Source organism: Rhipicephalus sanguineus, chromosome 8, assembly GCF_013339695.2.
Source record: "Rhipicephalus sanguineus isolate Rsan-2018 chromosome 8, BIME_Rsan_1.4, whole genome shotgun sequence".
NCBI classification, from domain to species: domain Eukaryota; kingdom Metazoa; phylum Arthropoda; class Arachnida; order Ixodida; family Ixodidae; genus Rhipicephalus; species Rhipicephalus sanguineus.
This window is the reverse complement of record NC_051183.1, coordinates 46938731-46961038: the sequence shown is the minus strand read 5'-3', so window position 1 is coordinate 46961038 and position 22308 is coordinate 46938731. Positions and strand designations below refer to the sequence as shown.

The window sequence follows — 22308 nt, the reverse complement described above, 5'->3', positions numbered from 1 at the left end:
CCGAAACTCTCGCACATGAAAAAAAAAAAAAAAAAAAGAAGACTGACACGGTCACTCGATCTGGCAAGAATATCTTTTTGCAACCAAGCTGTATATGTCTAGGACAGGGGCGATCAAACAAGCGGCTTGCGGACCTTTCGCTAGCGGCCCGCGGCTTCACAAGGCATAAAGTTCATCGACTTTGCTAAATCGTAGTCGCATTATTTTTTCGCCTATTGCGATTAATACCGCTATGTTCGGGTAAGCTTCAGAGACGGCACTGGTCTCAAGCATTTTTATCGTGAGGAACCCCGTGCGGTCACGATCTTGAAACATAACCGTGGAACAATAACTCAACATTTCAGAGTCGGCGTCCAGATTTTAGTGATACTGCGTATCGGTATCGATATGTTTCTCGAATCCTGAAGCCAAGTCCCCTTCAGAAATGACCCATATATGAAATTTGGGAAAGGCGTTGTTTAAGACGTGGACGTTACAGGTCTTTTTGTTCCAACTCTCCCCCTCCTTCGATGATCACTGTAATCGTATCAAGTCCACTATCCAAGTGGCCTCTAACTATATATATATATATATATATATATATATATATATATATATATATATATATATATATATATATATGAATGCCCGCCTTGACGCCTGCTAAATTCGCATTTTCTAACTCTACCACTTCCATATCTATCGCTCCTGTACCGTCCTCGAATGAGCTTCCGTTCTCTTCGCACTCATCTTTACACAAACTACAAGTGTCAGCTACAGGAAAACATCACAAGACGCGGAGAATGCAAGGGCGTGGATCGAGCTTTTGAAAAAGCAATCGCGTTCATTCGAAAGAAATACTGCTGGCCTATAAATGAGTAGCTAAAGAATATGGCGAATCGTGCCCATTCTGCGACGTCACAATCCGCGATGTGACAGAGACACAGTTGATGCGGACTTGCCCAGGGGTGCACTTCAAGGGACACCAAAGAGAAGTTTCTCGTATTAATAAATTACATTTTCGCAATACCAACAAAACAACCCTTGCAGCGAAAAGACGCTGCGTAAGCGAGAAAACAAGCAAAAAATGTGGTTGATCCCTCTGATATAGGAATCGGTATAGAACACGAAAGTGAAACAGTTGGCACATAAGAGGAAGTTTTTGAAAGACTCGCGACCGGGATACATTGTCCGGAGACACTGCATTGGACGCGCCGGAGTATCGCGCAAATCACACGTGAACCACAGGCATTCGCAAACCGTGCAGGCGAAGCCGAACGGATTGTCACTGAATCGTTTGGTCAACTCGCGGTCCACTGCAGCGAAGGGTGCATGATTTGCGGGTCGTGGACCATCCTGTGGGTGTGCTAGGCATCCTGCGTCGTATTGTCGAGCGGCGTCCCGCTGGCGCGTCGCTTCGGTGAAGGTACGATCATTTCGCTCTTGGTTCGGTGCGTGTATGGCAGCCAGTTGGGTCGCAATACGGTCAACTTCTGGAAAGCGAGAGGCAGAGTTCTCAGCTTGAGCCGTGAACGCGCGAAGGCCTCCTGCTCCCCCCTGGCGTGCCCATCGCTGCACCAAACTCACTTGCGCGACGTTAGCTTCGCCGACGTCGTTGTCATTCGACGGCGCTTAATGCCGCAGTTCTCGTAGTCGGTGCCATCACACTCGTATCAGTAGACAGCGGAGAAACACCGTTAGTAGTGCATATGGAAGCTGCATTACGCTGCACACGCTAGCACAATGCGAAAGACCAAGCACGTAACTGACACACTAATACAATGCGAAAGACAAAGCACGTAACTGAATCGTCACCGCGTCAAATCAGCGCGTATAGCGCGTCGCAATTGCAGCCTCCGCAATCAACTTCAGAAACATTTTCAGAGCTAATTGCGGAGGCCACGCTCCGCTGTGCTGAGTAGGGCGAAAGCCACCTAGGTGGCGTTGGTAGTGCTTCTTGATGCCAGCCTCCCTTCGAAGGCTGGCATCGAGGCGTCGTAGTGCTGAGACCACCGAAGCGTTCACTGTCGGTGCGCGTTAGTGTCATAATGCAGTACTTCTCTTTTCTGCTCGTAGGCGGCGGCACCGCCCCGAGTATGAGCGCGGGTACACGGAGGAGTGTTAGATATATAAGGCGCGCCTGTGTAACTTACTGCAAATGCGTTTGTGGCGCAATGGGTTAAACGCTCGGCGTTCTATCGTCGCGGACTGAGAGGTCGTGGGTTCGATTCCCAAATTTTCCATGTTTGTGAAACTTTTTCTTCTGGTTTTTTTCTTTGTATTATGTTCGTGTACATTTTAAGAACGTCATATCCGTGACGGAAATACGTCAGTGAAGTCTTGGTGGACCCCGGCATAAAACACTTTCGTGTTAAAAGAAAACGCGGGTCGCACCAATAGAGATGACGTCATATATTGTGACGCCGTCTACTAGAGCCTACGTACTTCATAATCGGTAGAAGTAAAGCAGATTGTCTTCGATGAGCCAATGTGGCCAAAATACAAAAAAAGGCCGACTTGCACTAGTGGTGCAAGGCTAAACTAACAGCGGAGCTTGTGACCAACTTAGATGATTAGCAACGTCTTAATTAGTCAGGTCTTAATTAGCATGATCCTAATTAGCATCGTGTTAATTATCATGGTCTTATTTAGGAAGATCCAATTAGCTGGCTTACACATCTCCGCCTTAAAAAAAGCACTTAATTTGAAATCCGTGACGTTCATGTCGCAAATCTCGGCACGAAATTTATTAATTCAACTGTGACCTTGATTTTTGTCATCTATTAATAAACCTATGGTGGTGAAATTAACTGCAGTAACGTTTGCTGAGTATAATTAATCAGTCTAAACTTATTTATTGTCTCACTACAGTGTCCCTTTAAGCTGTATTCGCCACCTCCGTGCAACAGGCCTGGCCGACCACCCGACCTTGATCGTCGAATCCACGGACCACATCATCGTTCACTGCTAGACTTTCTGCGCGAATGAAATAGGTTCGTGTGACACCATATTTTACTATGCCTAAGGGCGAGCTACCGAAATAAAACAAGAAATCACGTTCTTGGAATGAGCTGTAACCCTTGTAACTCAGTGATCGCAATGCGCTTGCCAGCGAGATGCGAATGTCAAGTAGTGGGCGTCCACCAACTCCGGGCACAAAAACTGGTCTGGGGTGGCGAGGGTGGCGCGTGCGTGCCTGCAATACACGCTTTTGCACTGCAGCTGGCACATGAACGATGGTGGAAGCGGCAATTTTCGAACGGTCGCGTCTATTAGATCACGGTTTCAATTTCAGTTGATTAGTGTAAATCAACGAGCAAGAATTAATTGCGGATAATATGCAGTCGAAGGTCCCCAAGTCTAACGACTGCATCGGGTCCCTAGGTTTAAAAGATTCGTACACACACTAAAGAAAGAAGGAGTATTTGCCACGGATATGACTCTCTTTAAAGAGACCCGTTAACTCTCGTTTGGCTCCCACGACTCTCCAACGAGAGTATAATGATCTAAGGGAGTTCACGTGTCTCGTAGAAGAGACATATGTGGCAAGCCAGGCCTCACCGCAAAGAGTCAAATGACTCTTTCTTAGAATGGGGGTAGGTTAAAACACCAGAAAGTAATAAACCTATATGGTTAAACCAATAAACGCATACAATGCTATATGGAAAAAAAATACAGGATGAAAATACAAGGTGCATTTAAATGGTTTACAAAAACCTACAGTGATCCCTACAACTAGTAATACATACCATACGGATTAATTAACTTCGAAATCCCTCTTTGCAATCGAAGTAGCGTTCAATCACCGAGCTGCTTTTGCACGCGCGATGGAAGCCGATGCAACCTGTCTGTAAGCAATCACTGCGAAATAAACGTCGGGCAACGAACTCACCGTTTCTTCCAGAGTTTCGCCACCAGGACGGCGCGACGGTCGCACGCCGCGAAGCGGCGTCGGTATAAGCTCGCGAGAAAGCGAATCACACACGAGAACAGTCACCGCATCGCATCCGAAGCAGTCGTTCAAGCACGCCGGAAGACACGCCGCTAGTGAAGCACAAAAGCACTGACGACCGGGAAACACGACACAAGAAAACCCACGTACAGGCAAATACCACCTCTTTCCAAGACAGATAATTCGGTTTTCAAACCAAGGCTTCACTGCGAAGGCTTTCCGTGCATCCGGCGATCAACCACCAACAGCCATGGCACGTGCAAGCAATAGGCACTTCCCTATCACACTCGCCGAGCACAGTTCACCAAGGCACCGCAGGAGAGTTCACATATAGAGCCGGCCGGCAGTAACGCTTAAAAAGAAAGAGGTGTATACGCACAATGTCTTTTCAGCGTGACACGCGGCGAGATCAAAGGAACACGAGCCGTTGAAGAGGGAGTGCGCACAAACAGTTGACACGCAACCCGTAAATCCAGGCTTGTCCACGTCCCTATACTCACTGTCGTTTAGAGAGGACGTCGACTATGATGTCGTGAGAGCAGCGTGAAAGAGCCTGACGCCGGTGGGAGAATGACACGTCATGGATGTGTTCACCCTGAGTGAATATATAAACGTGCGCGCATACACATACGTATGCGCATACAGCCACGTGCAGAGGCGCGTGAAAAGAGCGGAGACGCGAAAGGCAGTGCCGACCGCGATGCGATTTTTATGTCGACTGCGGCTGCTGCCGGTAGTTGCATGCCGGTGCATGGTTGCCGGCAGTGAAAAGGGGTGGCGTGGCGAGGGGAATTCCCCCCGGACGTTCGCACTCCACCCGCGGAATCGTGAGCGAGAAAATAAACAGGCACGCAAGAAAACGTGTTGAATTCCCCGATAGCGTACACACACCTGGCAGACCAGCGAAATCGAACGCCTCCGGTATACAGAGAGCTCCGTTACGTAGATGGTGCGTATGTATTCAAGTTAGGGGTGAGTAGAGGCGTACAACGGTGATATCGAAGCAGGTAGAAGGACAACGGCACTTGCGTAAAACTTAATGAGCGGTATACACATAGCCGCAGGCGGTGTGATAGACAGGTCACGCGAGGAGAGCAGGGAGAAGCGTGGCAGGATAAACGACCCATAATTGATGACTACGGTGCATTAAACGAAAGCGGGGGCATACACCTGCATTGCCTGGCGTACAGGAGTCGGGAGTGTGAGCGCGCAAGCATGTTTAGAGGGTTTGCTGATCCGCAGTTGGAGACCGCCCCATATGCCTCCCCCTGCGCACACGCCTATGATGGTCATGCAAGTTCAACGCCTCCTTACACGTCACAGAAAGAACACTGAGCCAACCATTCCTGCACAATCTTAACATTTAAAGAGTCACGCTTATGAGAGATTCGTTGAGGGAGAATACGCAGAACCACACACGTAATCTTAAAACAGGGACACATTGCTGAATACCTTTACAGCCTTCGCTTTATTTTTTTCTTTTCTTGAAATGTAAGCGTGGTCAATTAATGCACCGGACGCGGCAATTACAGATGCGGCGAAGTGACGAGGGATACCAACCCACGACCTCACGCTTGGCAGCACTCTGCCGCTGTAATATGCCCCGGGATCGCGTAAACTACCAAGCGATCAGGCCGCCCACGGGAGTGTCGTGCGGCCTGAATTCTCCAAATACTTTCAATCTTTGCAATAGATTTTTTTTTTTTTGCTACGCTAAGCGCAAGGCTCCTCGGACCTGGCTCTCGGTAATTGGCTGCAAATGAACTGCACCAAGTGCATATCGCGTCAAATGATACAAAACAAGCCTCCAATTAAAGCGGTCGCTGCCACCACACCACACGGCGAGATGCGTACGAACCGCACTGCATGTAAAACGCGTGGCAGCAGCTCCTCCTGCGCAGCGCGCGATCGAGCCATTATCGAACGTGAAATCTCGAGAAACGTTCGCACTGTGCGGCCGTGCGGCGCCGACGTTCCAGCTGCAATCGCAATGCCATCAGCGCGGTGCGATGAGGTGCGACGGCGCCGCACTGCACCGCCTGTTATCTTTATCGCGATAACGGAAATGCACCGCACTGCGGCCGGAAGTCAACAACAACAGCCTCCAAGGCAACACGCTCCGCCCCTCAAAATTTCACTTCCTCTTCCCTCGCGATAAGTCACGACAGTGGAATGGGAGACGCCGTAATCAGTTACCCTACAGCCGATAAACGTGACACGTGGTACTTACGTCACTTCGCGTCGAACCAATAGCAACCATCGTACGTTGTATATATGGTTCGCCTCTGAATAGTCTGTTACAACCTAACAATGCAAGCTCCGCCCGCAAAACCTGGGCACACTTGTCAATCACTATCTAGGAGAATCGTGCAAGCTGATTTCCTTTCGAGCCGTAGGCACCTTTTCTGTGCTAAAGTAAATACCACGCATATCGGAAACTAAAGGTTGGTCGTTCGTACCTAATATACGTCCTTTGCCTAAGCAGTGATGTCAGAATCTCTGACGAAATTTGTCAGGACGTTCAAGTTTTCGACTTAAAAACCAGCGACACGAACATATGTCTGTATGGGTACAAAGACAATGAATTACGCATAAAGTGCTTCGCGTCACCTAAATGAGCGAATGTGATTGGACGGAACGTCTATGCAAAATCTCTCCGGGTGGGACAGGGACGGCTGTGGGTGGGGCTTGTATTTATCCTTAGGCTGTGACCGACTATAGAATTGTGTTCTTTTTTTAAGGCTAAAAGCCTTCGATGCCTCATCAAACGCGAAAATTGATCGGCGGCGTCAACCCGAGTGATGCAAAATATCATAACGCGATGAAGTCACCGTAACTTCGCAGATCACCAAAATTTGTGACGTCACTACGACGTCCCGCAACGTGACGTCGCATCACATCGTCGGTTGGTCAAAAATAGGCCGATCACGGAGGCACGGCAAAACCAGGTGAGACGCAGAAAACTTTCAATTCCTCTGATCACGGAGGTAGTGCAAAGCCACGTTGGATGCAGAAAGCTTTCAGACGGGGGGCGTGAGAGAATCAATACATTGAGGAGAAAAAGAAGATGGCGTTCGCCTTCGAGTCGTCTTAAGCGAATGGATAAGGGACCCTGTGATCTTTTTTTCTTTTTTTTTTTCAGAGCGGAAGAGAAAGTAGAGCCACTCACCCCGGACAAATCCAAGGCAACATGGTAGCGTGCCCGGCTCTGTTTGCGACGAGCCATGGTGGTCGGAAGAGAGAATACGATATCGACAACCGGAGTTGGGGCGGAGACGGCAGCGTCGGTCACCCGGCTTTCACGCACCGGTTCTCCGCTGCTTCTTCAAACTCCGCCGGTGCCGAGGTGCGCACACATGTACTACGCATACAGCGCCGACTGATACGGATTCTCTATGCGACCTCGCGCGCTGACGAGACGGATGCGATTCGACGGTGGTGGAGGGATCGAGACCGGACAGAAACGAAACGCCCCGAGGAGTTTGCAAGTGCGATGGAAAAGACAAAGATTGGGAAAGCGAGAGAGAGAGAGAGAGAGAGAGAGAGAGAGAAAGAAAGAGGGAGTACGATACAAACTAAGCGGAGAGAAGGAAGAGGAGAAAGGGAGAAACGAATAATAAAAAAAACGCGACAGGTTCTACACCGGCAGCTGTGAGTGGCGACGAAGTCTTCAACGCGAGCATTGCAAGCCGCCCCGACTAGCCCCAAGGGCGAGAGAAAGGGGGCGCCTTTTTTAGTTTGCTTTATTTTTCCTTGTATTATTTTAAAGGCAGACCTTTATGAAAGGGCGCGTCGCGCATACGTGAGAGCACGTCGCGGTCCAAACACATTATATAACGCAAACATGTTAAAGCACCGCTCGTCACCGGCACAGCAGCAACAGTGGCCAAACGCTCGCTCGTTTGGCCGCGGTGATCTTGCGGCGATGTATGTTATACATCCAGGCCCGTAGCCAGAGGGGGGGGGGGGGGTCTAGCCCCCCTCCCCCGAAATTTTGATGAAATAGGTGTTTTTACCAAAAATAAATAATAAAAGTAGGTGTTTTCCTGAAGAAGTCCGGGTTTTCAGCAAGTGCCCCCCCCCCCCCCCCCCAACCGAAAAAAATTCCTGGCTACGGGCCTGTATACAACTACCATGCACTGCAGAAAACGCTGTTTAGAAAGGGCTTCGTGTTAACCCAACCAGGTAACAATATCTGTCGCTATGCACGTAATAAACACTGGATGGATGGATGGATGGATGGGGCTGTACCCTTTTGATCGGGCGGCGGCTCACACCCCCTAGCTCACAACGAAGTACTAACTCTTTGTAGTGAGAGAATTTCACCGCTGCCTTGATTTTAGCCACCAATCAGATAACCTCCTCTTAGTTATTTCTACCTGCTTAAAGTCTATTTTTCCTTCACTGTCCCTAAACCCACATGCTTTGAAAAAAATTCAGCCCCATTGCCTTGGACCGTAGTAGAGTAGAGCCTCTTACAGAAACGCTACACTCTGCAAAATAGTGAGCGCCCCCTAGCGCACACTTCGCAACATCTTTAGGTTGGCTTTTCTGCAAGAACATTTACCACACGAAACCTATCGTTCCCAGAATGCTCTTCACTTTCTAAGCGTGTTTACCTATCCACATTCCAGCGACGGTGCGCGAGCACCCAGAGGCTTTTCAAAAATTACTGCGGGAATGTCATGTGCGGAGAGAAAGGGAGAAACGAAGAAAAAGGAAACGCAGAGACTAGTGTTGAACGAAAAAAAAAAAAAAATGTTTGCCTGCTAGACGGTAGTCGAGGCTTTTGGTGTGTAAAAACGAACTTGCTCGCGCATGCGCGGTAACTATATCGCAAGATGTGATTTATTCGTGGATGTCAGTCAAATTCCGCCATCTTAGCTCCTTCTGGCCTCAACAGGCTGCTATGGCGTTCTCGGATTAGATCGAAATGACCGTTTACGCAACGTGACAATATATGGTGAAACTCGACGACGTCCAGAAGCAAGAGTGCTCTTTACCTAAATAGTGTCCCTTCCGGTTGCGTGTATATTAGGCGAGAGAGGGCTCGGCTAGTGTGCTGGGACCGTATTCCGAGACGATCGCATTCGGAGATAACACAGTGAACGCTGATTGCCCGGTTGAGGAAAGGAAGGAAAGTGCAGTCGCTACAGTCATTGGACACGCGAAATTTCACGTCACGTATCAAGATACATCCCTTACAAAAATCGCTCATGCTATTCAGTTGCATCTCAACAAAAAAGTCTATTGAAAACAACGCAAGTCAACAACAAGACATCAGAATCATCAGTCTCAGAATATGGCCGCTTCAATGATCCGTCTGGGAAGTTTCCGATAAGACTGCGTCGTCGAAAGGAAATCGGCCGACGGAAGGGATAGTCCTAATTACGATAATACTTTTGGGGGGTTTTACGTCCGAAAACCACGACATCATTATGAGGAACGCCGTAGTGGAGGGCTCCGGAAATTTAAACCATCTGCTGTTCTTTAACGTGCACCTAAATCTAAGTGCACGGGTCTCTAGCATTTCGCCACCATAAAAATGTGGCCGCCACGGCCGGGATTCGATCCCGCGACCTTCGAGTCGGCAGTCGAACACCATGACCACTAGACCACACCACAGTGGCGGGTAGCCCTAATTACGAGGATGAATTGCTGGCCTAGTCGGCAATTCATCAGAAAATAACCCGCTAAAACGAGGAACACAACCGTAATTATAGGTTCTGTTTTCTGCCTGGCTGATTCCCTAAACACAGAACTTTCCTGCACGGCATTGACGAGACGCCGGCTTGTTTTGCAGTGCGCCGCGTGGCAGCCGCAACTGCTCACGTATGCTGACAGCCCTGAGTTATCGCAATGAATTGAGGCTTGCTTCACAGAGCGCATTGCTCGATCGAGCATCGCACCAATAAAGTTCCGTGCAGCGCATGAGAAAGTCGAGGGTCGATCACATCAGTCAACACGAACATAGAAACCAGGGGCGGTATTCCGTAAGTCTCCACTAAATTGACTGATCATACCCTCCGATTGGCTAAATCTTGATAGCGAGCGGGCCGGCACCAATGGTAAACACCGGCTTCGACCTCTATCCAATCAGGGCCCTCTGAAACGGACAGTCAATTTAGTTGACACGGAATACCATCCCAGATAGAAAGGCTCCGCCTCTGAGTGGCCTTGTATGTGTAACCGACCGAATGAAAGGAAGCTTTCAGGGTAGGGTTAGTGAAGGGCTAGTTGGTGTAAATTCATAGTGCTTTTTTAGCGCAGAAGCGACATCACAAGACAGAAGAATGGACAAAGCACTTTGTCCTGTCTGCTGTCTTGCGGTGTCGTTTCCGCGCTTAGAAAAAGCACTATATGGAGACTTACATTAAATCTTTCTGTAAAGCATTAAAGGAACACTAAGTGAAACAATGAATAGGTTTAGATAAATAAATTTTACTCTGAAAACTCTAATGTCGTTAATTTCACCGTCATAGGTGTAATAATAAAGGAGAAAATCAAGGTCTCAAAGTAATTTTAGAATTTCGTGTCGAAATCTCTGCGCGTGACGTCACAAATTTCAAAGTGCACTTTTCGTATTTTGGCGACAATGGTCCAACGAAATTTCCTGAAAATTGGTATGTCAAGCCTCTCGTCCACTCAGAGGACAATCTACGTAACATTTAACGATTAGGAACGACGTAGATCCTAGCAGACGCCGTCAAAAATCTATGACGTAATTGCGATTCGTGTGGGAACTTCAAGATGGAGTCGCCACCCGTACTTTTTTTTTTTTTGCGCACGTTTTCTCGCTTACCAAGCGTGTTTTCGCGGTAAGCGTGGTGATTTTGGTACCGTGAAAGAGTAATTTACTATAATAAGAGAAAAATAGATTTTTCTCTTTAATGCCGCTTTAAGCCAGTAGGTTTAGTTACAGATTGGCTGACGCGCTGCACGGATGACAGCGACACGATGTTATGTGTACCTGTGCGCTTCTTGAAAGTTCGAGGTTGCGGTCAGCCTGCAGTCGCGACGGCATAGCGATGCGTGCATTGAGCGCTCGCGTGACTTCGATAGAGATGATACGAATGCAAAACAGGCTTGGAGGCAGATATTCCGCAGGTTATGTTTAAAGGCACAACCCTGGTTATGCGCGCCAAATGTCCCAGCTATGCGAATGCAGAACCTGTCGAAAATGACTTCCCTCCCAGGTTGTAAACAAGCACGACTTTCACGACATTGAACCAGCTTATATATGCACATATTGTACACAATTTCGCCTTCATAAGCCGCGTTTACTTGAACTCGACAATGTCGCAATGTCTTTCTATAGCGCATCGCACTCACGTAAGATGTGGTAATGCGCTAGGAAAACGCATCGAATTAATAATGCCCAAGGCGAGGATAGATTTTGCGGATTCGAGTCGACTATCGCGGAGCATGTAAACGCAGGCGCGTCGCATTAAGGCTGGTGAGAAGTGGTCCTCGTGCTAATATAATAATATCTGAGGTTTAACGTCCCAAAACCACAATATGATTATGAGAGACGCCGTAGTGGAGGGCTCCGGAAATTTCGACCACCTGGGTTCTTTAACGTGCACCTAAATGTAAGTACACGGGCCTCAGACATTTTCGCCTCCATCGAAAATGCAGCCACCGCGGCGGCCGGGATTCGATCCCGCGACCTTCGGGTCATCAGTCGAGCGCCATAACCACACCGTGGCGGGGCATGTGGTCCTCGTGCTGTCGCGTTGGTTAGAGGGACTGACAACCAATTTTTATGGTATCAATTTTCTTTAGTGCAACGAAAATCTTGCCGTTCAGAGTGTAATCATGATATCATAACGCGCAAAACGCCGTGAAACGTTTTTGTATCGGAAATTCGCACACGCAACACACGCTGCAGGCTCGGTGGGTGAGCGCGATCGTGGTTCGTGTTCGTATGCTGGGCTTCGCTGCGCATGCGTACATGCCGCGCGCATGCGCCGCGGCTCAATATGGTTCCGCTAGCTATCGCGAAGGCAGCGCCGCATCTCGGCGTCAACTCCTTTTACTTCGCAATAAGCATAGATATAATAAAGCGGGGATCCCTAATAATATACAGACTAAATTTGACGCTTTCAGGCGCCACCTATGAAGAACTATCCGTAAATACGTCATATCGATACAACGTTATTTCAAGGCACTCGATATTCTATTGCAACAAAAATAATGTAATAATAGGCTAACGTATGCCTGTTATAGTAATGTATTCTAACGAAACTGTAATTAAATATCTATTTATTCTGAAGTCATTCATACTCTGCTTTTCAGTAAATAGAATCAAATATAAGGCTAGAAATATAGTGCAAATTCGTTTTCAGTTACGTCCATATTGAGCAAAGAAAAATTATACTTTTGACGTGGCTGGAGGGAAGCGGCACATCGAACGACTCATCTAACATGGCAGTGCCTTCAGCAAAGTGATCATATGCAACAGTACACTGTAAAATGAAGTTAAATGAAGACAAAGTTATTATGCAGGAAGTTCAATTCACTCAAAGCTCAATGTATCTTGCTCTTTCTTAGCCCGTAGTTGATACAAATAGCAAAAACGAGTGGTGTACACAATTGTGTACATAGCAAGGAGTACTGACACAAAATTTTGAAGGTGAGATAATTTGAGGGACAGATTTGTGTGGGCACACGCACATCATCTATGAAATATCAACGGATCATATAAGCCTAGAACATATTTAAAATCAATTTTGAAGTGTGGGTCGCATCGTGCATGCGAAACGCACCTTTGGTCTTCATGTAAACAACCAACCACCCCTGCATCACGAGTTTATGTTGGCTGCCACGATCCTTTGCAAGCGCTCTCTCCTAGCCGACCTTTGCAACGAAAAGAAGGGGGCAGACTTGCACAAAAGTCTGATGTCCTCGCCTCAGCAGTGCATTTTTGGGAGGTCGTGCGTACTAAATATAAAAAAGATTTCCCAGACTACTAAATTGCTCTTGCATAATTCCAAAATCACCACGCTTGATGCGAGAAGACGCTAGGTAAGCGAGAAAACGCGTGAGAAGAAAATGTGGTTGGCGACGCCACTGTGAAATTCCCACCTGCATTTTCGATGGAGGCGAAAATGTTTGAGGCCGGTGTAACTAGATTTAAAAGCACGTGAAAGAAACCCAGGTGGTCGAAATTTACGGAGCCCTCCACTACGGCGTCTCTCATAATCATGTCGTGCTTTTGGGACGTTGGACCCCAGATATTATTATTATTATTATTGAAATTCCCACACCAAACGTCATGATGTCAGATTTTGACGCCATCTACTTAGCCCTACGTACTTTCTGATCAGTAAAAATTAGGAGCATAGTCCTCTGAGGGGGCCATAAGACTTAATTCAAAGTTTCAGGAAACTTTGTGCAGCCAATATCGCCAAAATGCGAAATCCTTGACGTCACGAGCGGAAATCCAGTCGCGAAATTTACCAACTTAACTTTTACCTTGAAGTCCTCCGCTATTCATAAACCTATGACGGTGAAATTATCATCAGAGTTCTCAGAGTACAATTTATCAATCTAAACCAATGCATTCTTTCACTTAAGTGCTCCTTTAAAATGCGATGCACTACTGGGGCATTCATCTGAACGAGGCTATAGGTTCTTTACTAGGAAAATGCAGAATGTTTAATTTTTTAATTTAACTCCGGAACTTCAGTGTCACTGACGTCACGGATTTCGAAATTTTCATTTCTTTCGAATTTTATTGGCTCAATAAAATTTCCTGGCTGATACTTTTAACGCAATAAATCTTTACAGACAATCAACTACAAGGGCCCTGACAGATGCGATCAAAACCTACGACGTCATGGCGAGTTAGTGCTGAACGCTAGAGGAAAAGTGGCATTGCATGCATTTTCATTTTGCCGCGTTTTCTAGCCTACCAAGAGTCGTCTCGCAGCGAGAACGGCGCTTTTAGCATCACGAATGGGTAATTTAATAATACGAGTAAAATCTTATTTCGTTATAGTGCCCCTTTTAAGTGACTCAAGTAAGAGCTTCAAAAACTGTATTGTACGCTTTTAAAGTGAAAGAAGTTTTTTCATAAACGGGCCCCAACCAGCATGCTTAACCACCGGAAGCGTCCACGAGAAATAAGGAAGTATGCAAGCTCTAGCCTCAAATAGCAAAGTGCAGAAAATCTGTGTAATTATGAAGATTTCACCTTCTGATTATAAGTGAAACCACTGTTGCAACACAAGACTGTGCCTACAGGGGCCTCATGCAGAATTAATATACTGTACATTACGTTATACAGGCTATCTTCCATTTCTAGGTGGCACGACTGTTGCAAGCACGCAAGGGCAACAGCTCGGGCCCCATGTAGGAAAGTGTTGCCCATTGTGTTATCCAAGAGTTCATCTTCCAATTCTAGGTGGAACCATGCGGGCAACATGCAAGGGAGGCAGCTGGGGCCTCAAGTAGCGAAGTGCTGTCCATCGTATTATCACAAAGCTTTTATCTTCCGATTCTAGGTGGCACGGCCATTGCAACACCCCTAGCAACAACTAAAATTGGCAGCTGGGTCCTCATGTGGCAAAGCCCTGCCCATAGTATTGCAAAAATTTCATCTTCTGTATCTTCTGATTCTAGGTGGCGCAGCCCTTGCAACACGCAAAGGTGGCAACTGGGGCGTCACACAGCAAAGTGCTGCCCATGCTTGTTTAAGGCGTGGAACCATAAACAAACCTCCACATATGTGAAAGAGCTTAGTAATCCTAAGTGAAATAACTACATGCAACATGTGAAAAGTGATGCAGCTGTCTTCAAAGCATATGATGGTGTGTCAGACATACATCCTCTGACGCTGCTGAAGGTCAACTTCTTGTTATCATCATGCACGAGTTTATAAAGAAAACACTGATGCATCAATCACTCGAACTTAAGCAAACATAGCCCGAGTTCACAGTGAGTCAACAAAACACTTTCTTTTGAATGCAGAGCATTTCAGGGGCCCAAGCTGTCGTCTCATGTTATCTCCTGTCATCTGATGTCGTCGCTTGGTGTCATGCAGGCAAAACCATGTATAGCATAGCCACATGTAGTATAGTAGAGCAAAGGGGCAGGAAGGGGATGTGAGGGTGTGTACAAGAGAAAGGAGGAGGGGAGGGTAAAGCATAGCATAGCCACGTGTGGTGTCGTGCAGGCAGAACCATGTACTATAGCATAGCCAAGCATACTGTAGTATAAAGTGGGCAGGAAAGGGAAGTGAGGTTGAATGATGTGAAGGTGAGGAAGGGAGAGGGTAAAGCATAGCCACGCATAGTATAGCATAGCCATGGGTATTCTGGTACAGCAAGGGGTGGGAAAGGAAGTGATGGTCAGGAGTGATGTGAGGGAGAGTGCACCACTGCATCACAACTGTAGGTTTCCTTTCCGCCGTGGATGCCGAGCAGGCAACACGTTTGGAACGACAGTGCATGCTGCGACCAGCGTTGCTGAAGGGCAGACATATCACTGCTCCACACTTCCTGCGCCTTTCACGTTGAGTGCAACTGCCCAAATTTTCATTTTAATTTTTTTTTTGCTTAATTAAGACGCCTATGTTTATAAAGTTATAAGAAACAGCCCATTAAGGGCTATTAGTCACGACTATTACTCAACCGCTATTGCTCAAGGGATAGTGCTGAGCACACATTAAGCACTATGCTCATGACACCCTCCGCAATTTGTAACTAACACGTCATCATAACATGCATCGTAAGAAGCTGCTTTCCTAGATTCAATACAACACCTACAGTACTTCACCATGGGTCAGTCAACTTGCTAAGTCACACTAGATTAAACCTGGAAAAAAAAAAAGAGGAAGACCGTTGTGCAACATATACATACCCGTGGTCGCGGTGGGCCCGTCGAGCTGTCTGGTTGATCCAAGTCCATGGCCACACTGCGTCCAACCTCTGAAAAACAAAGCGTTGGCTTCCTGTCAAGGCTATCGTATGGGCCTTACATAAATAGAATACTACAATCAAAAACTGTTCTACAAAGAGTGCTAAGCTTTGTCTATGTACAGTCAGACTTCCCTAAATGGAGTCATTTCTGACAAGAAATGTCCGAGTATCGAAGATTCGTTATGAATGCATACAGTCGCCAACCGTTTATTCGTATGCTAAAAATTCGGACATGCTCGTTTATTCGGAAACCTTCACGGCACCGACACTCAGCCCACTGAAGTAATGTAAACTCACAACCGAAAATTCGGACGCCCCACAGAGCACCAGTTGATTTTTTTGAACTTTGGCTGGCTCATCAAATGCAACGCTGAACGCCATGACAAGCTGTCGGCAATGTCCACAATATTTTTGCTCGGTTGCCAGCACTGAAATGTTGCACTGGCTATAGCTGGAGATTGTGCCAGTGTCAAAATCCATGTAGAAATTACCAATCTCGAAGGCTATGTTTGTTGGCACACATATCAGTTGCCTCTTGGCTTTAGCCAGTCAAGTCTGCATTGAACGGCTACTAAGGCCAAACAGCAGGCCAAGACAAGCCAAGATCGGAATCAGCTCGGTGCGGCATTTAAGATGAATGACAGCGCGTACGAGTACGACGCGGATCCTACCTCGGACAAAGAGTACGACAACACGAGCGCTGCCACATCAACTAGCCCAACGTCGTTCCCTTCTGGGTTTGAGGGTTTGCGTTGTGCGATCTTTCTGCGGCTAGGCTTGACCTGCGTCCTGAGTTTGGTGTCTTGCTCCCTTGTTTGTTGCTTGGCATGCGAGGCCTGATCTGGTAAAATTGCTTTGATGCCACCAGTCCATGTGTGCCGTCGGAACTAAAGAAACTCGGCAACTACAAGGCCCTGATGATGGCGAAAAAAGCAGCAATTATTTGCCAGGTGGAAGGCTGCCGACCTCAATCCGAAGCTGCTTGGCAGTTTTCGTCGAGTTGGGCGATGAGATCATGCGTCAGCAACTCGAACCCGCGCATGTCGACATTGACTGCCATGACGACGCGCCTCCCACACCACAGCCATCAAATGCGGATTTAGCATACGCCGTTGCAGTGCTATTGCCGACCCACAGAGGTGGCCAAACGTTGGCTGAAATACAGGCCGACTTGGTCGCATGTAAGCGTGCATGTGTACAGACGCGCAAAGACAAGTTTTTTCCCAGTTGCCGAACTAATAAAGATGCTTTTTTCTGGTTAATTCTGTTTTTTGGACATCTCATTATTCAGATTTTTCAGCGGTTCTTGCCGTGTCCGAATAACCGGTCAGCGACTGTATTCATAATACTGTGTTCAAGGCAAGACTATTCTTCGTTTCCGTGCGACAGGGATGCAAGCTGTGGTGGGTGACCTTCCTGTTCCCTTAACTCACCAAGCAGGCATTTCCTGAAGGCTGCCTTCCGGGTCTGCGCGTCGGCATCCCTCCGTTGCGCATCAAAGTCCTCAAATGTCAGCTTTGGCACCTGCGCAGTCATTCACTATTTAAAGTATCGGAAACAATAATAATAATAATTGTTGGGGTTTAACGTCCCAAAACCACGATTATGGGAGACTCCGTCGTGGAGGGCTCCGGAAATTTCGACCACCTGGGGTTCTTTAACGTGCACCTAAATCTAAGCACACGGGGCCTCAAGCATTTGCGCCTCCATCGAAAATGCAGCCACTGCGGCCGGAATTCGATCCTGCGACCTGTGGGTCAGCAGTCGAGCACCATAACCACCAGATCATCGTGGCATGTAAAGTATCAGAAACAAATAATTTGAGCTTTCTAGCATGTCAACTTTATTCTTTCTTTCCCACTAAATTCCAATTGTTTTACCTTTCATTTTTTAAATTTTGACTAAGCATGCATTGTACTTCGCTCTGATGGAAGCTACGAGCCTCTTTCCAGAAGTAATAAAATGCAAAAGATACATATTACTGCAACAGCACAGACAAGTGAGACAAAGGACAGAGGGGATGGTAGTCTATTTTAAAAAAGCTAGTAATTTAACTAATTTTCTAAACTAACTAAAAGACACGCAGGGTCCTTCATGCATTCGCCTAAGACACTTCGAAGGAAAAAGCCATTCAATGTGGCTATTTTACTATGCACTTCATATCCCGCGAATACCACTTTTTAAACCTTTTAGTCATGCAAAGGTCACAGAGATGAACTGAACGTGCAGCTCGCAACACCCCGAGCCGCAAGAGTGGTCATGCGATGTTAGACCGAGTCACGGGAATGCCAGTTATTTTTTAATTACGCGGACGACACAAGTACAAAGTGGACATTCAGCTCATGTGCCTTGCGGATCCATGTGCACTGGTGTTCATGCAAATGTTTCCACTCAGGATTACCCACTCAGGGTTACCCACTCAGGATTACCCACTCAGGGCCTTCCACTCGGGCCCTTCCACTCGGGCCCTTCCACTCGGGCCCTTCCACTCAGGCCCTTCCACTCAGGGTTACCTCCATGCTAGACATACAAGGCTTTGGCCTTAAAAATTTAACACTGAGTTTATTCGAAGGAGGACATTAGACCAGTAATAGTCTATTAACACCCAGAAATTACGTGTGGACTCCAAGTCACACAGAACCTACATGTGTGCCACAGAGCCATTTCATAATAAGCAGACATTATCATCACGAAACGATCTGATGGCGACACTCGTTTGCTTACAATGCACAAATCTGGTGAGGAGCCCAATAAGAGAGCAGATACCGCACAACAATGCGCGCTGCTGCAAGATAGCAATAACACTTACCGGTGGTTTGGCACTGCCACTGTCAACTGTACTACTGAAAGGAAAAGAAAAAGATACTGTATTCAAGACAAAAAAAAAATTTTCTATCCCATTACAGCTACAGCAAGCTTTAGGGCTGACAACAAGGCACCACAGCAGATCAGTTCCCCTTTGTCTGCCAGATAGGAGCTTGTCAGTAGGGTTATCCCTAACAGGCAGTGTAGGGCACATCACAGATTAAGCAGTTGAAAAAGATAAGAGTAAAAGGAGCCATTCCAGCATGAGAATCAAACCCAGAACTTACTGGAATGATTCCCCTTACTCTTTTCAACTGAGGTTGCATGTCGTGGGGCCTACGCTGTCTGCAATGCCAAAGTGCTGATGTTTATGCAGACAAATAGGTTTGCATTATAGATTGTGCTCTCAGCGGTGCTCTTGGACGTGAACAAACCTTCCATGCATGCTGTGAGACAGCAGTGGAAAATAATGTGAAAATGATGACTATGAACTGCGACATGTGATATTTGGTAGTGGGGGGCGTTTGACACCTGCATTTGACATGTGCATACATAATTGTTTCTAGTGATGACGAGTTGATCGAAATGTACACACTTGGCTACTTCGCACAACTTCTCACTGCTATGCAATAAGGTCAAGCTGAGAGAAACTGAAAACAAGATGGCAGACAATATAATGCACAGTTAGAACCGCATGGCTGTTTAATTACATAGATGATAAAAACACGAGTCATCAGCAATCTCTTTAGTACGTTTATGGTGTCGTAACTACGCATTTCAAATAAAATGCAGATGAGCTCTGTGAACTCATTTGATTAAAGAAGTTTTCTCCAAATGCCATTAAGTTTTCCCTTGTGACACAAAGAAGTGACATATTGAATGAATGTCAGTAGTTCTAAATGACATTTACGTATGACAGGTGTACAAGTAATTTTAGATTGATAAATTACTCCTTGTCAATCTGAATGTGGAGTTTGCGATCACAGGTTCTTCATTAGAGAAAAAAAAAACGATGGTCAAGGTGTCATCTTTGAATTTTATGCTGAAGCCCAAATATCAGTGTGATGCTATGAATATTGCAGTCCTTTCTTGGTAATTTGACCAAATTGGTTCAATAACATTTTTCAACTTTCCATGTTACGAATCCAGCTCCCTTAGAACACAACGCAATTAATTTTTACCGATATTGCATTGTGCAGGCTGTAGCAAACACAGTCAAAACCTGTGGCATCAATGTGGGATGTTGCGAGAACTTCAAGGCAGCGGCGCTGCCTTTATTTCCCCTTTTCACATTTTCTGGCTTACCAAGCATGTTATCGCAGCAAGAACGGTGCTCTTTAACCAACAGCCAATGCTCACCCCTCCCTTGAGGGTTGACTACTGTCAGATGCCTCTGGGGCCGCAGCGTTCCCTCCCTGGATGGCACACACGAAGCTGTTGCTCCGATGTCGCGGAAATGGCGGCGTCGAGTCCAGCACCGCCGCAGTCCGCACCTCGACTGGTCCCTGCTGCTCAACGATAACCCTGTTGCACGGCATGTTGGCAGCAGCCAGGGGCTCTGTCTGGCAGTCACATGACCTCGTTGCAGTCCCCAGCTCTGTCTGCGTCCCCCTTGCCACCGGCGAGTCACGCGACAACAGCGTGGGGCACGAGAACGTGCTTGAGAAGCGGCCCGCATGACGGCCTCGGCAGCGACCAATGCACCTGCATATGCACAAGTAGACAAAGTCGACTTAATATTATATTTGTCCTTTCAAATATTTAAACCTCAATACATTTGAAGCTCTATCTAACGAAGTGATAAGGATGCTGAAATTATTTTGTTAAATTGAGAAATTTACAAAATTGAGAAAGATTTTTGCGGCTCTTCGAAATCTAAAATTGTAATGTAGCGAAAACCAAAAGCTACAGTCCATTGTTCTTACGCCAATCTACTCTTGCGCATGTGAAAAGTCTGCGAGGGTGGTCCGAGGGTGGCCCTGACATGCAGCCTCCCATGTCGCCCGGACATAGAGGGCACCATGCCCAGGTGATGCAGGCCAAGCAATCGGCGCTGACTAACACTCCTAGGTTTAAATGCACATGTATAGTACCCCATAAAGTGGACGAGGGGATGACCGCCGCCGTAGCTCAGTGGTAATGCATCGGACGCGTTATTCGAAGGTCGCAGGTTCAGCGTCTGGGGTCAAAGCTGCGACAAGCAGTAGTTTCATTTTCACTGCATGCTTCAAACTGCGTAGTCATAGTCGTCATCCATGATTGTGCATTACGGGCCAGATTTATTCAGCAGCAGATGCAGTGCTCAGGAGCTTTGTTTTGACTGGACGTAGACTGTGTGTGTGCCTTCAGAACTGCGTGGATAATGCCTTTAGCGACCACGGTTTCGTCTACATCAGGTGCGGTACTCAGTAGCTTCGTTTTGACTTCAGGCAACGCGCGAACAATGTCACAAAATTCAAACATGGTGGAAACTGTTGAAGATGAACAGCTTCAGCTGCAGTCCCCATGCTGGCATAAATTTTGCTTGCTACATTGTGATGGATGAACTATCAGTTGCCGGCCATTTTTTGGGTGAAAAAAATATCTTCACGTGCACGTGGTTGGTGCTGGCAGAACGTAATAAGGGCTGGGTTTCGAGCACGTTTCGGCTTAAGACACGGGGTTCTTGAGCCGCAGTCACATTGTGAACAAAGTCGCGAATGACGAAAATTGGGCTTCTACACTGCTCTTATGCAAAATAAGTGCTGGATTTACGTATTCATCAAGAAAATGAAAATTCATTGATGAAATAGACGTTTCTTGCTTTCTTGATACTTCCGATAATTCGGCATTCGGTTAATTCGGTCATTTCTTTCCAGTCCTGTGAAATCCGAATTAACGAGCTTTTACTGTAGTTGTGGCTGCTGCAGGGTGCCATGACGTGCTTACACTGCACTCTATAGTGCTAGAAATAAACATAGTATAGAATTATAACAGCATACTCACGATCACACTTAAGGTAAGCCGCGAGTTAAAAAAACGAAAAAAAAAAGAGCTCAAGATCATGACGCGCGCTGACGAAGGTATGCATGTTCTTGCCCACTTGTCATTTCCCTCCCTGCGTAGCCTTCAGCGCACTCGCTCGTACAAAAGGAGGGAGAACGCACTTAAAGCATGCAACAAATCCCTGTAACTCCACTCGTACTCTACAGATTCTAAAAATCTTTTGTGGCAGTCGATTCGCGAGGCAATAAACTCCTTTGAAGTAGTCATTCAATGATTACTTGAAATAGTGTTGCAGTGCCCCTTTAAGAACGAACGAAGTATACTGCGCGGTAGACAACACGGACAACTAGAAGACTGGGACCGTCTACCGCGCTGTTGTCTACTGCGCAGTATACTTCGATCATGAATCACCAACTGGCCCAATCTTCCACTTTGCTTCCCTTTAAGAAGCATTTCCATTTAGCTGATTTCCATTTACTGAGAGTCCACTGCAGTAGGCAGGCACACTCTGAAGGCCAACTTACCCACAAGCTTGGCAACCTGAAGGCCTCCTGGAACGGTGCGTCTCTAAGGTGTCGTAGTGGCGGTCATCGGGATGGACACCTGCCGAAAAAAGGCCAACATTTTGCATTCGCTTTTTACGTATCTATTCACAACACTCAA

At 46.8% G+C, this 22308-nt stretch overlaps 1 protein-coding gene across 3 annotated transcripts in view; it reads right to left on the bottom strand.

Annotated features, from left to right (window-relative positions):
- The window catches only part of LOC119401819 (uncharacterized), a 215171-nt gene that overhangs the window by 86640 nt on the left and 106223 nt on the right, over nucleotides 1-22308 (bottom strand). For all 3 annotated transcript variants that reach the window (XM_037668810.2, XM_049418149.1, XM_049418150.1), the window contains exons 22-26: nucleotides 22170-22248; nucleotides 20020-20364; nucleotides 18665-18698; nucleotides 17289-17379; nucleotides 15797-15864 (exon numbers count right to left, since the gene is read on the bottom strand). In XM_037668810.2, coding sequence (XP_037524738.2) covers nucleotides 15797-15864; nucleotides 17289-17379; nucleotides 18665-18698; nucleotides 20020-20364; nucleotides 22170-22248 — 617 coding nt within the window. The remainder of the gene's footprint in view (nucleotides 1-15796; nucleotides 15865-17288; nucleotides 17380-18664; nucleotides 18699-20019; nucleotides 20365-22169; nucleotides 22249-22308) is intronic.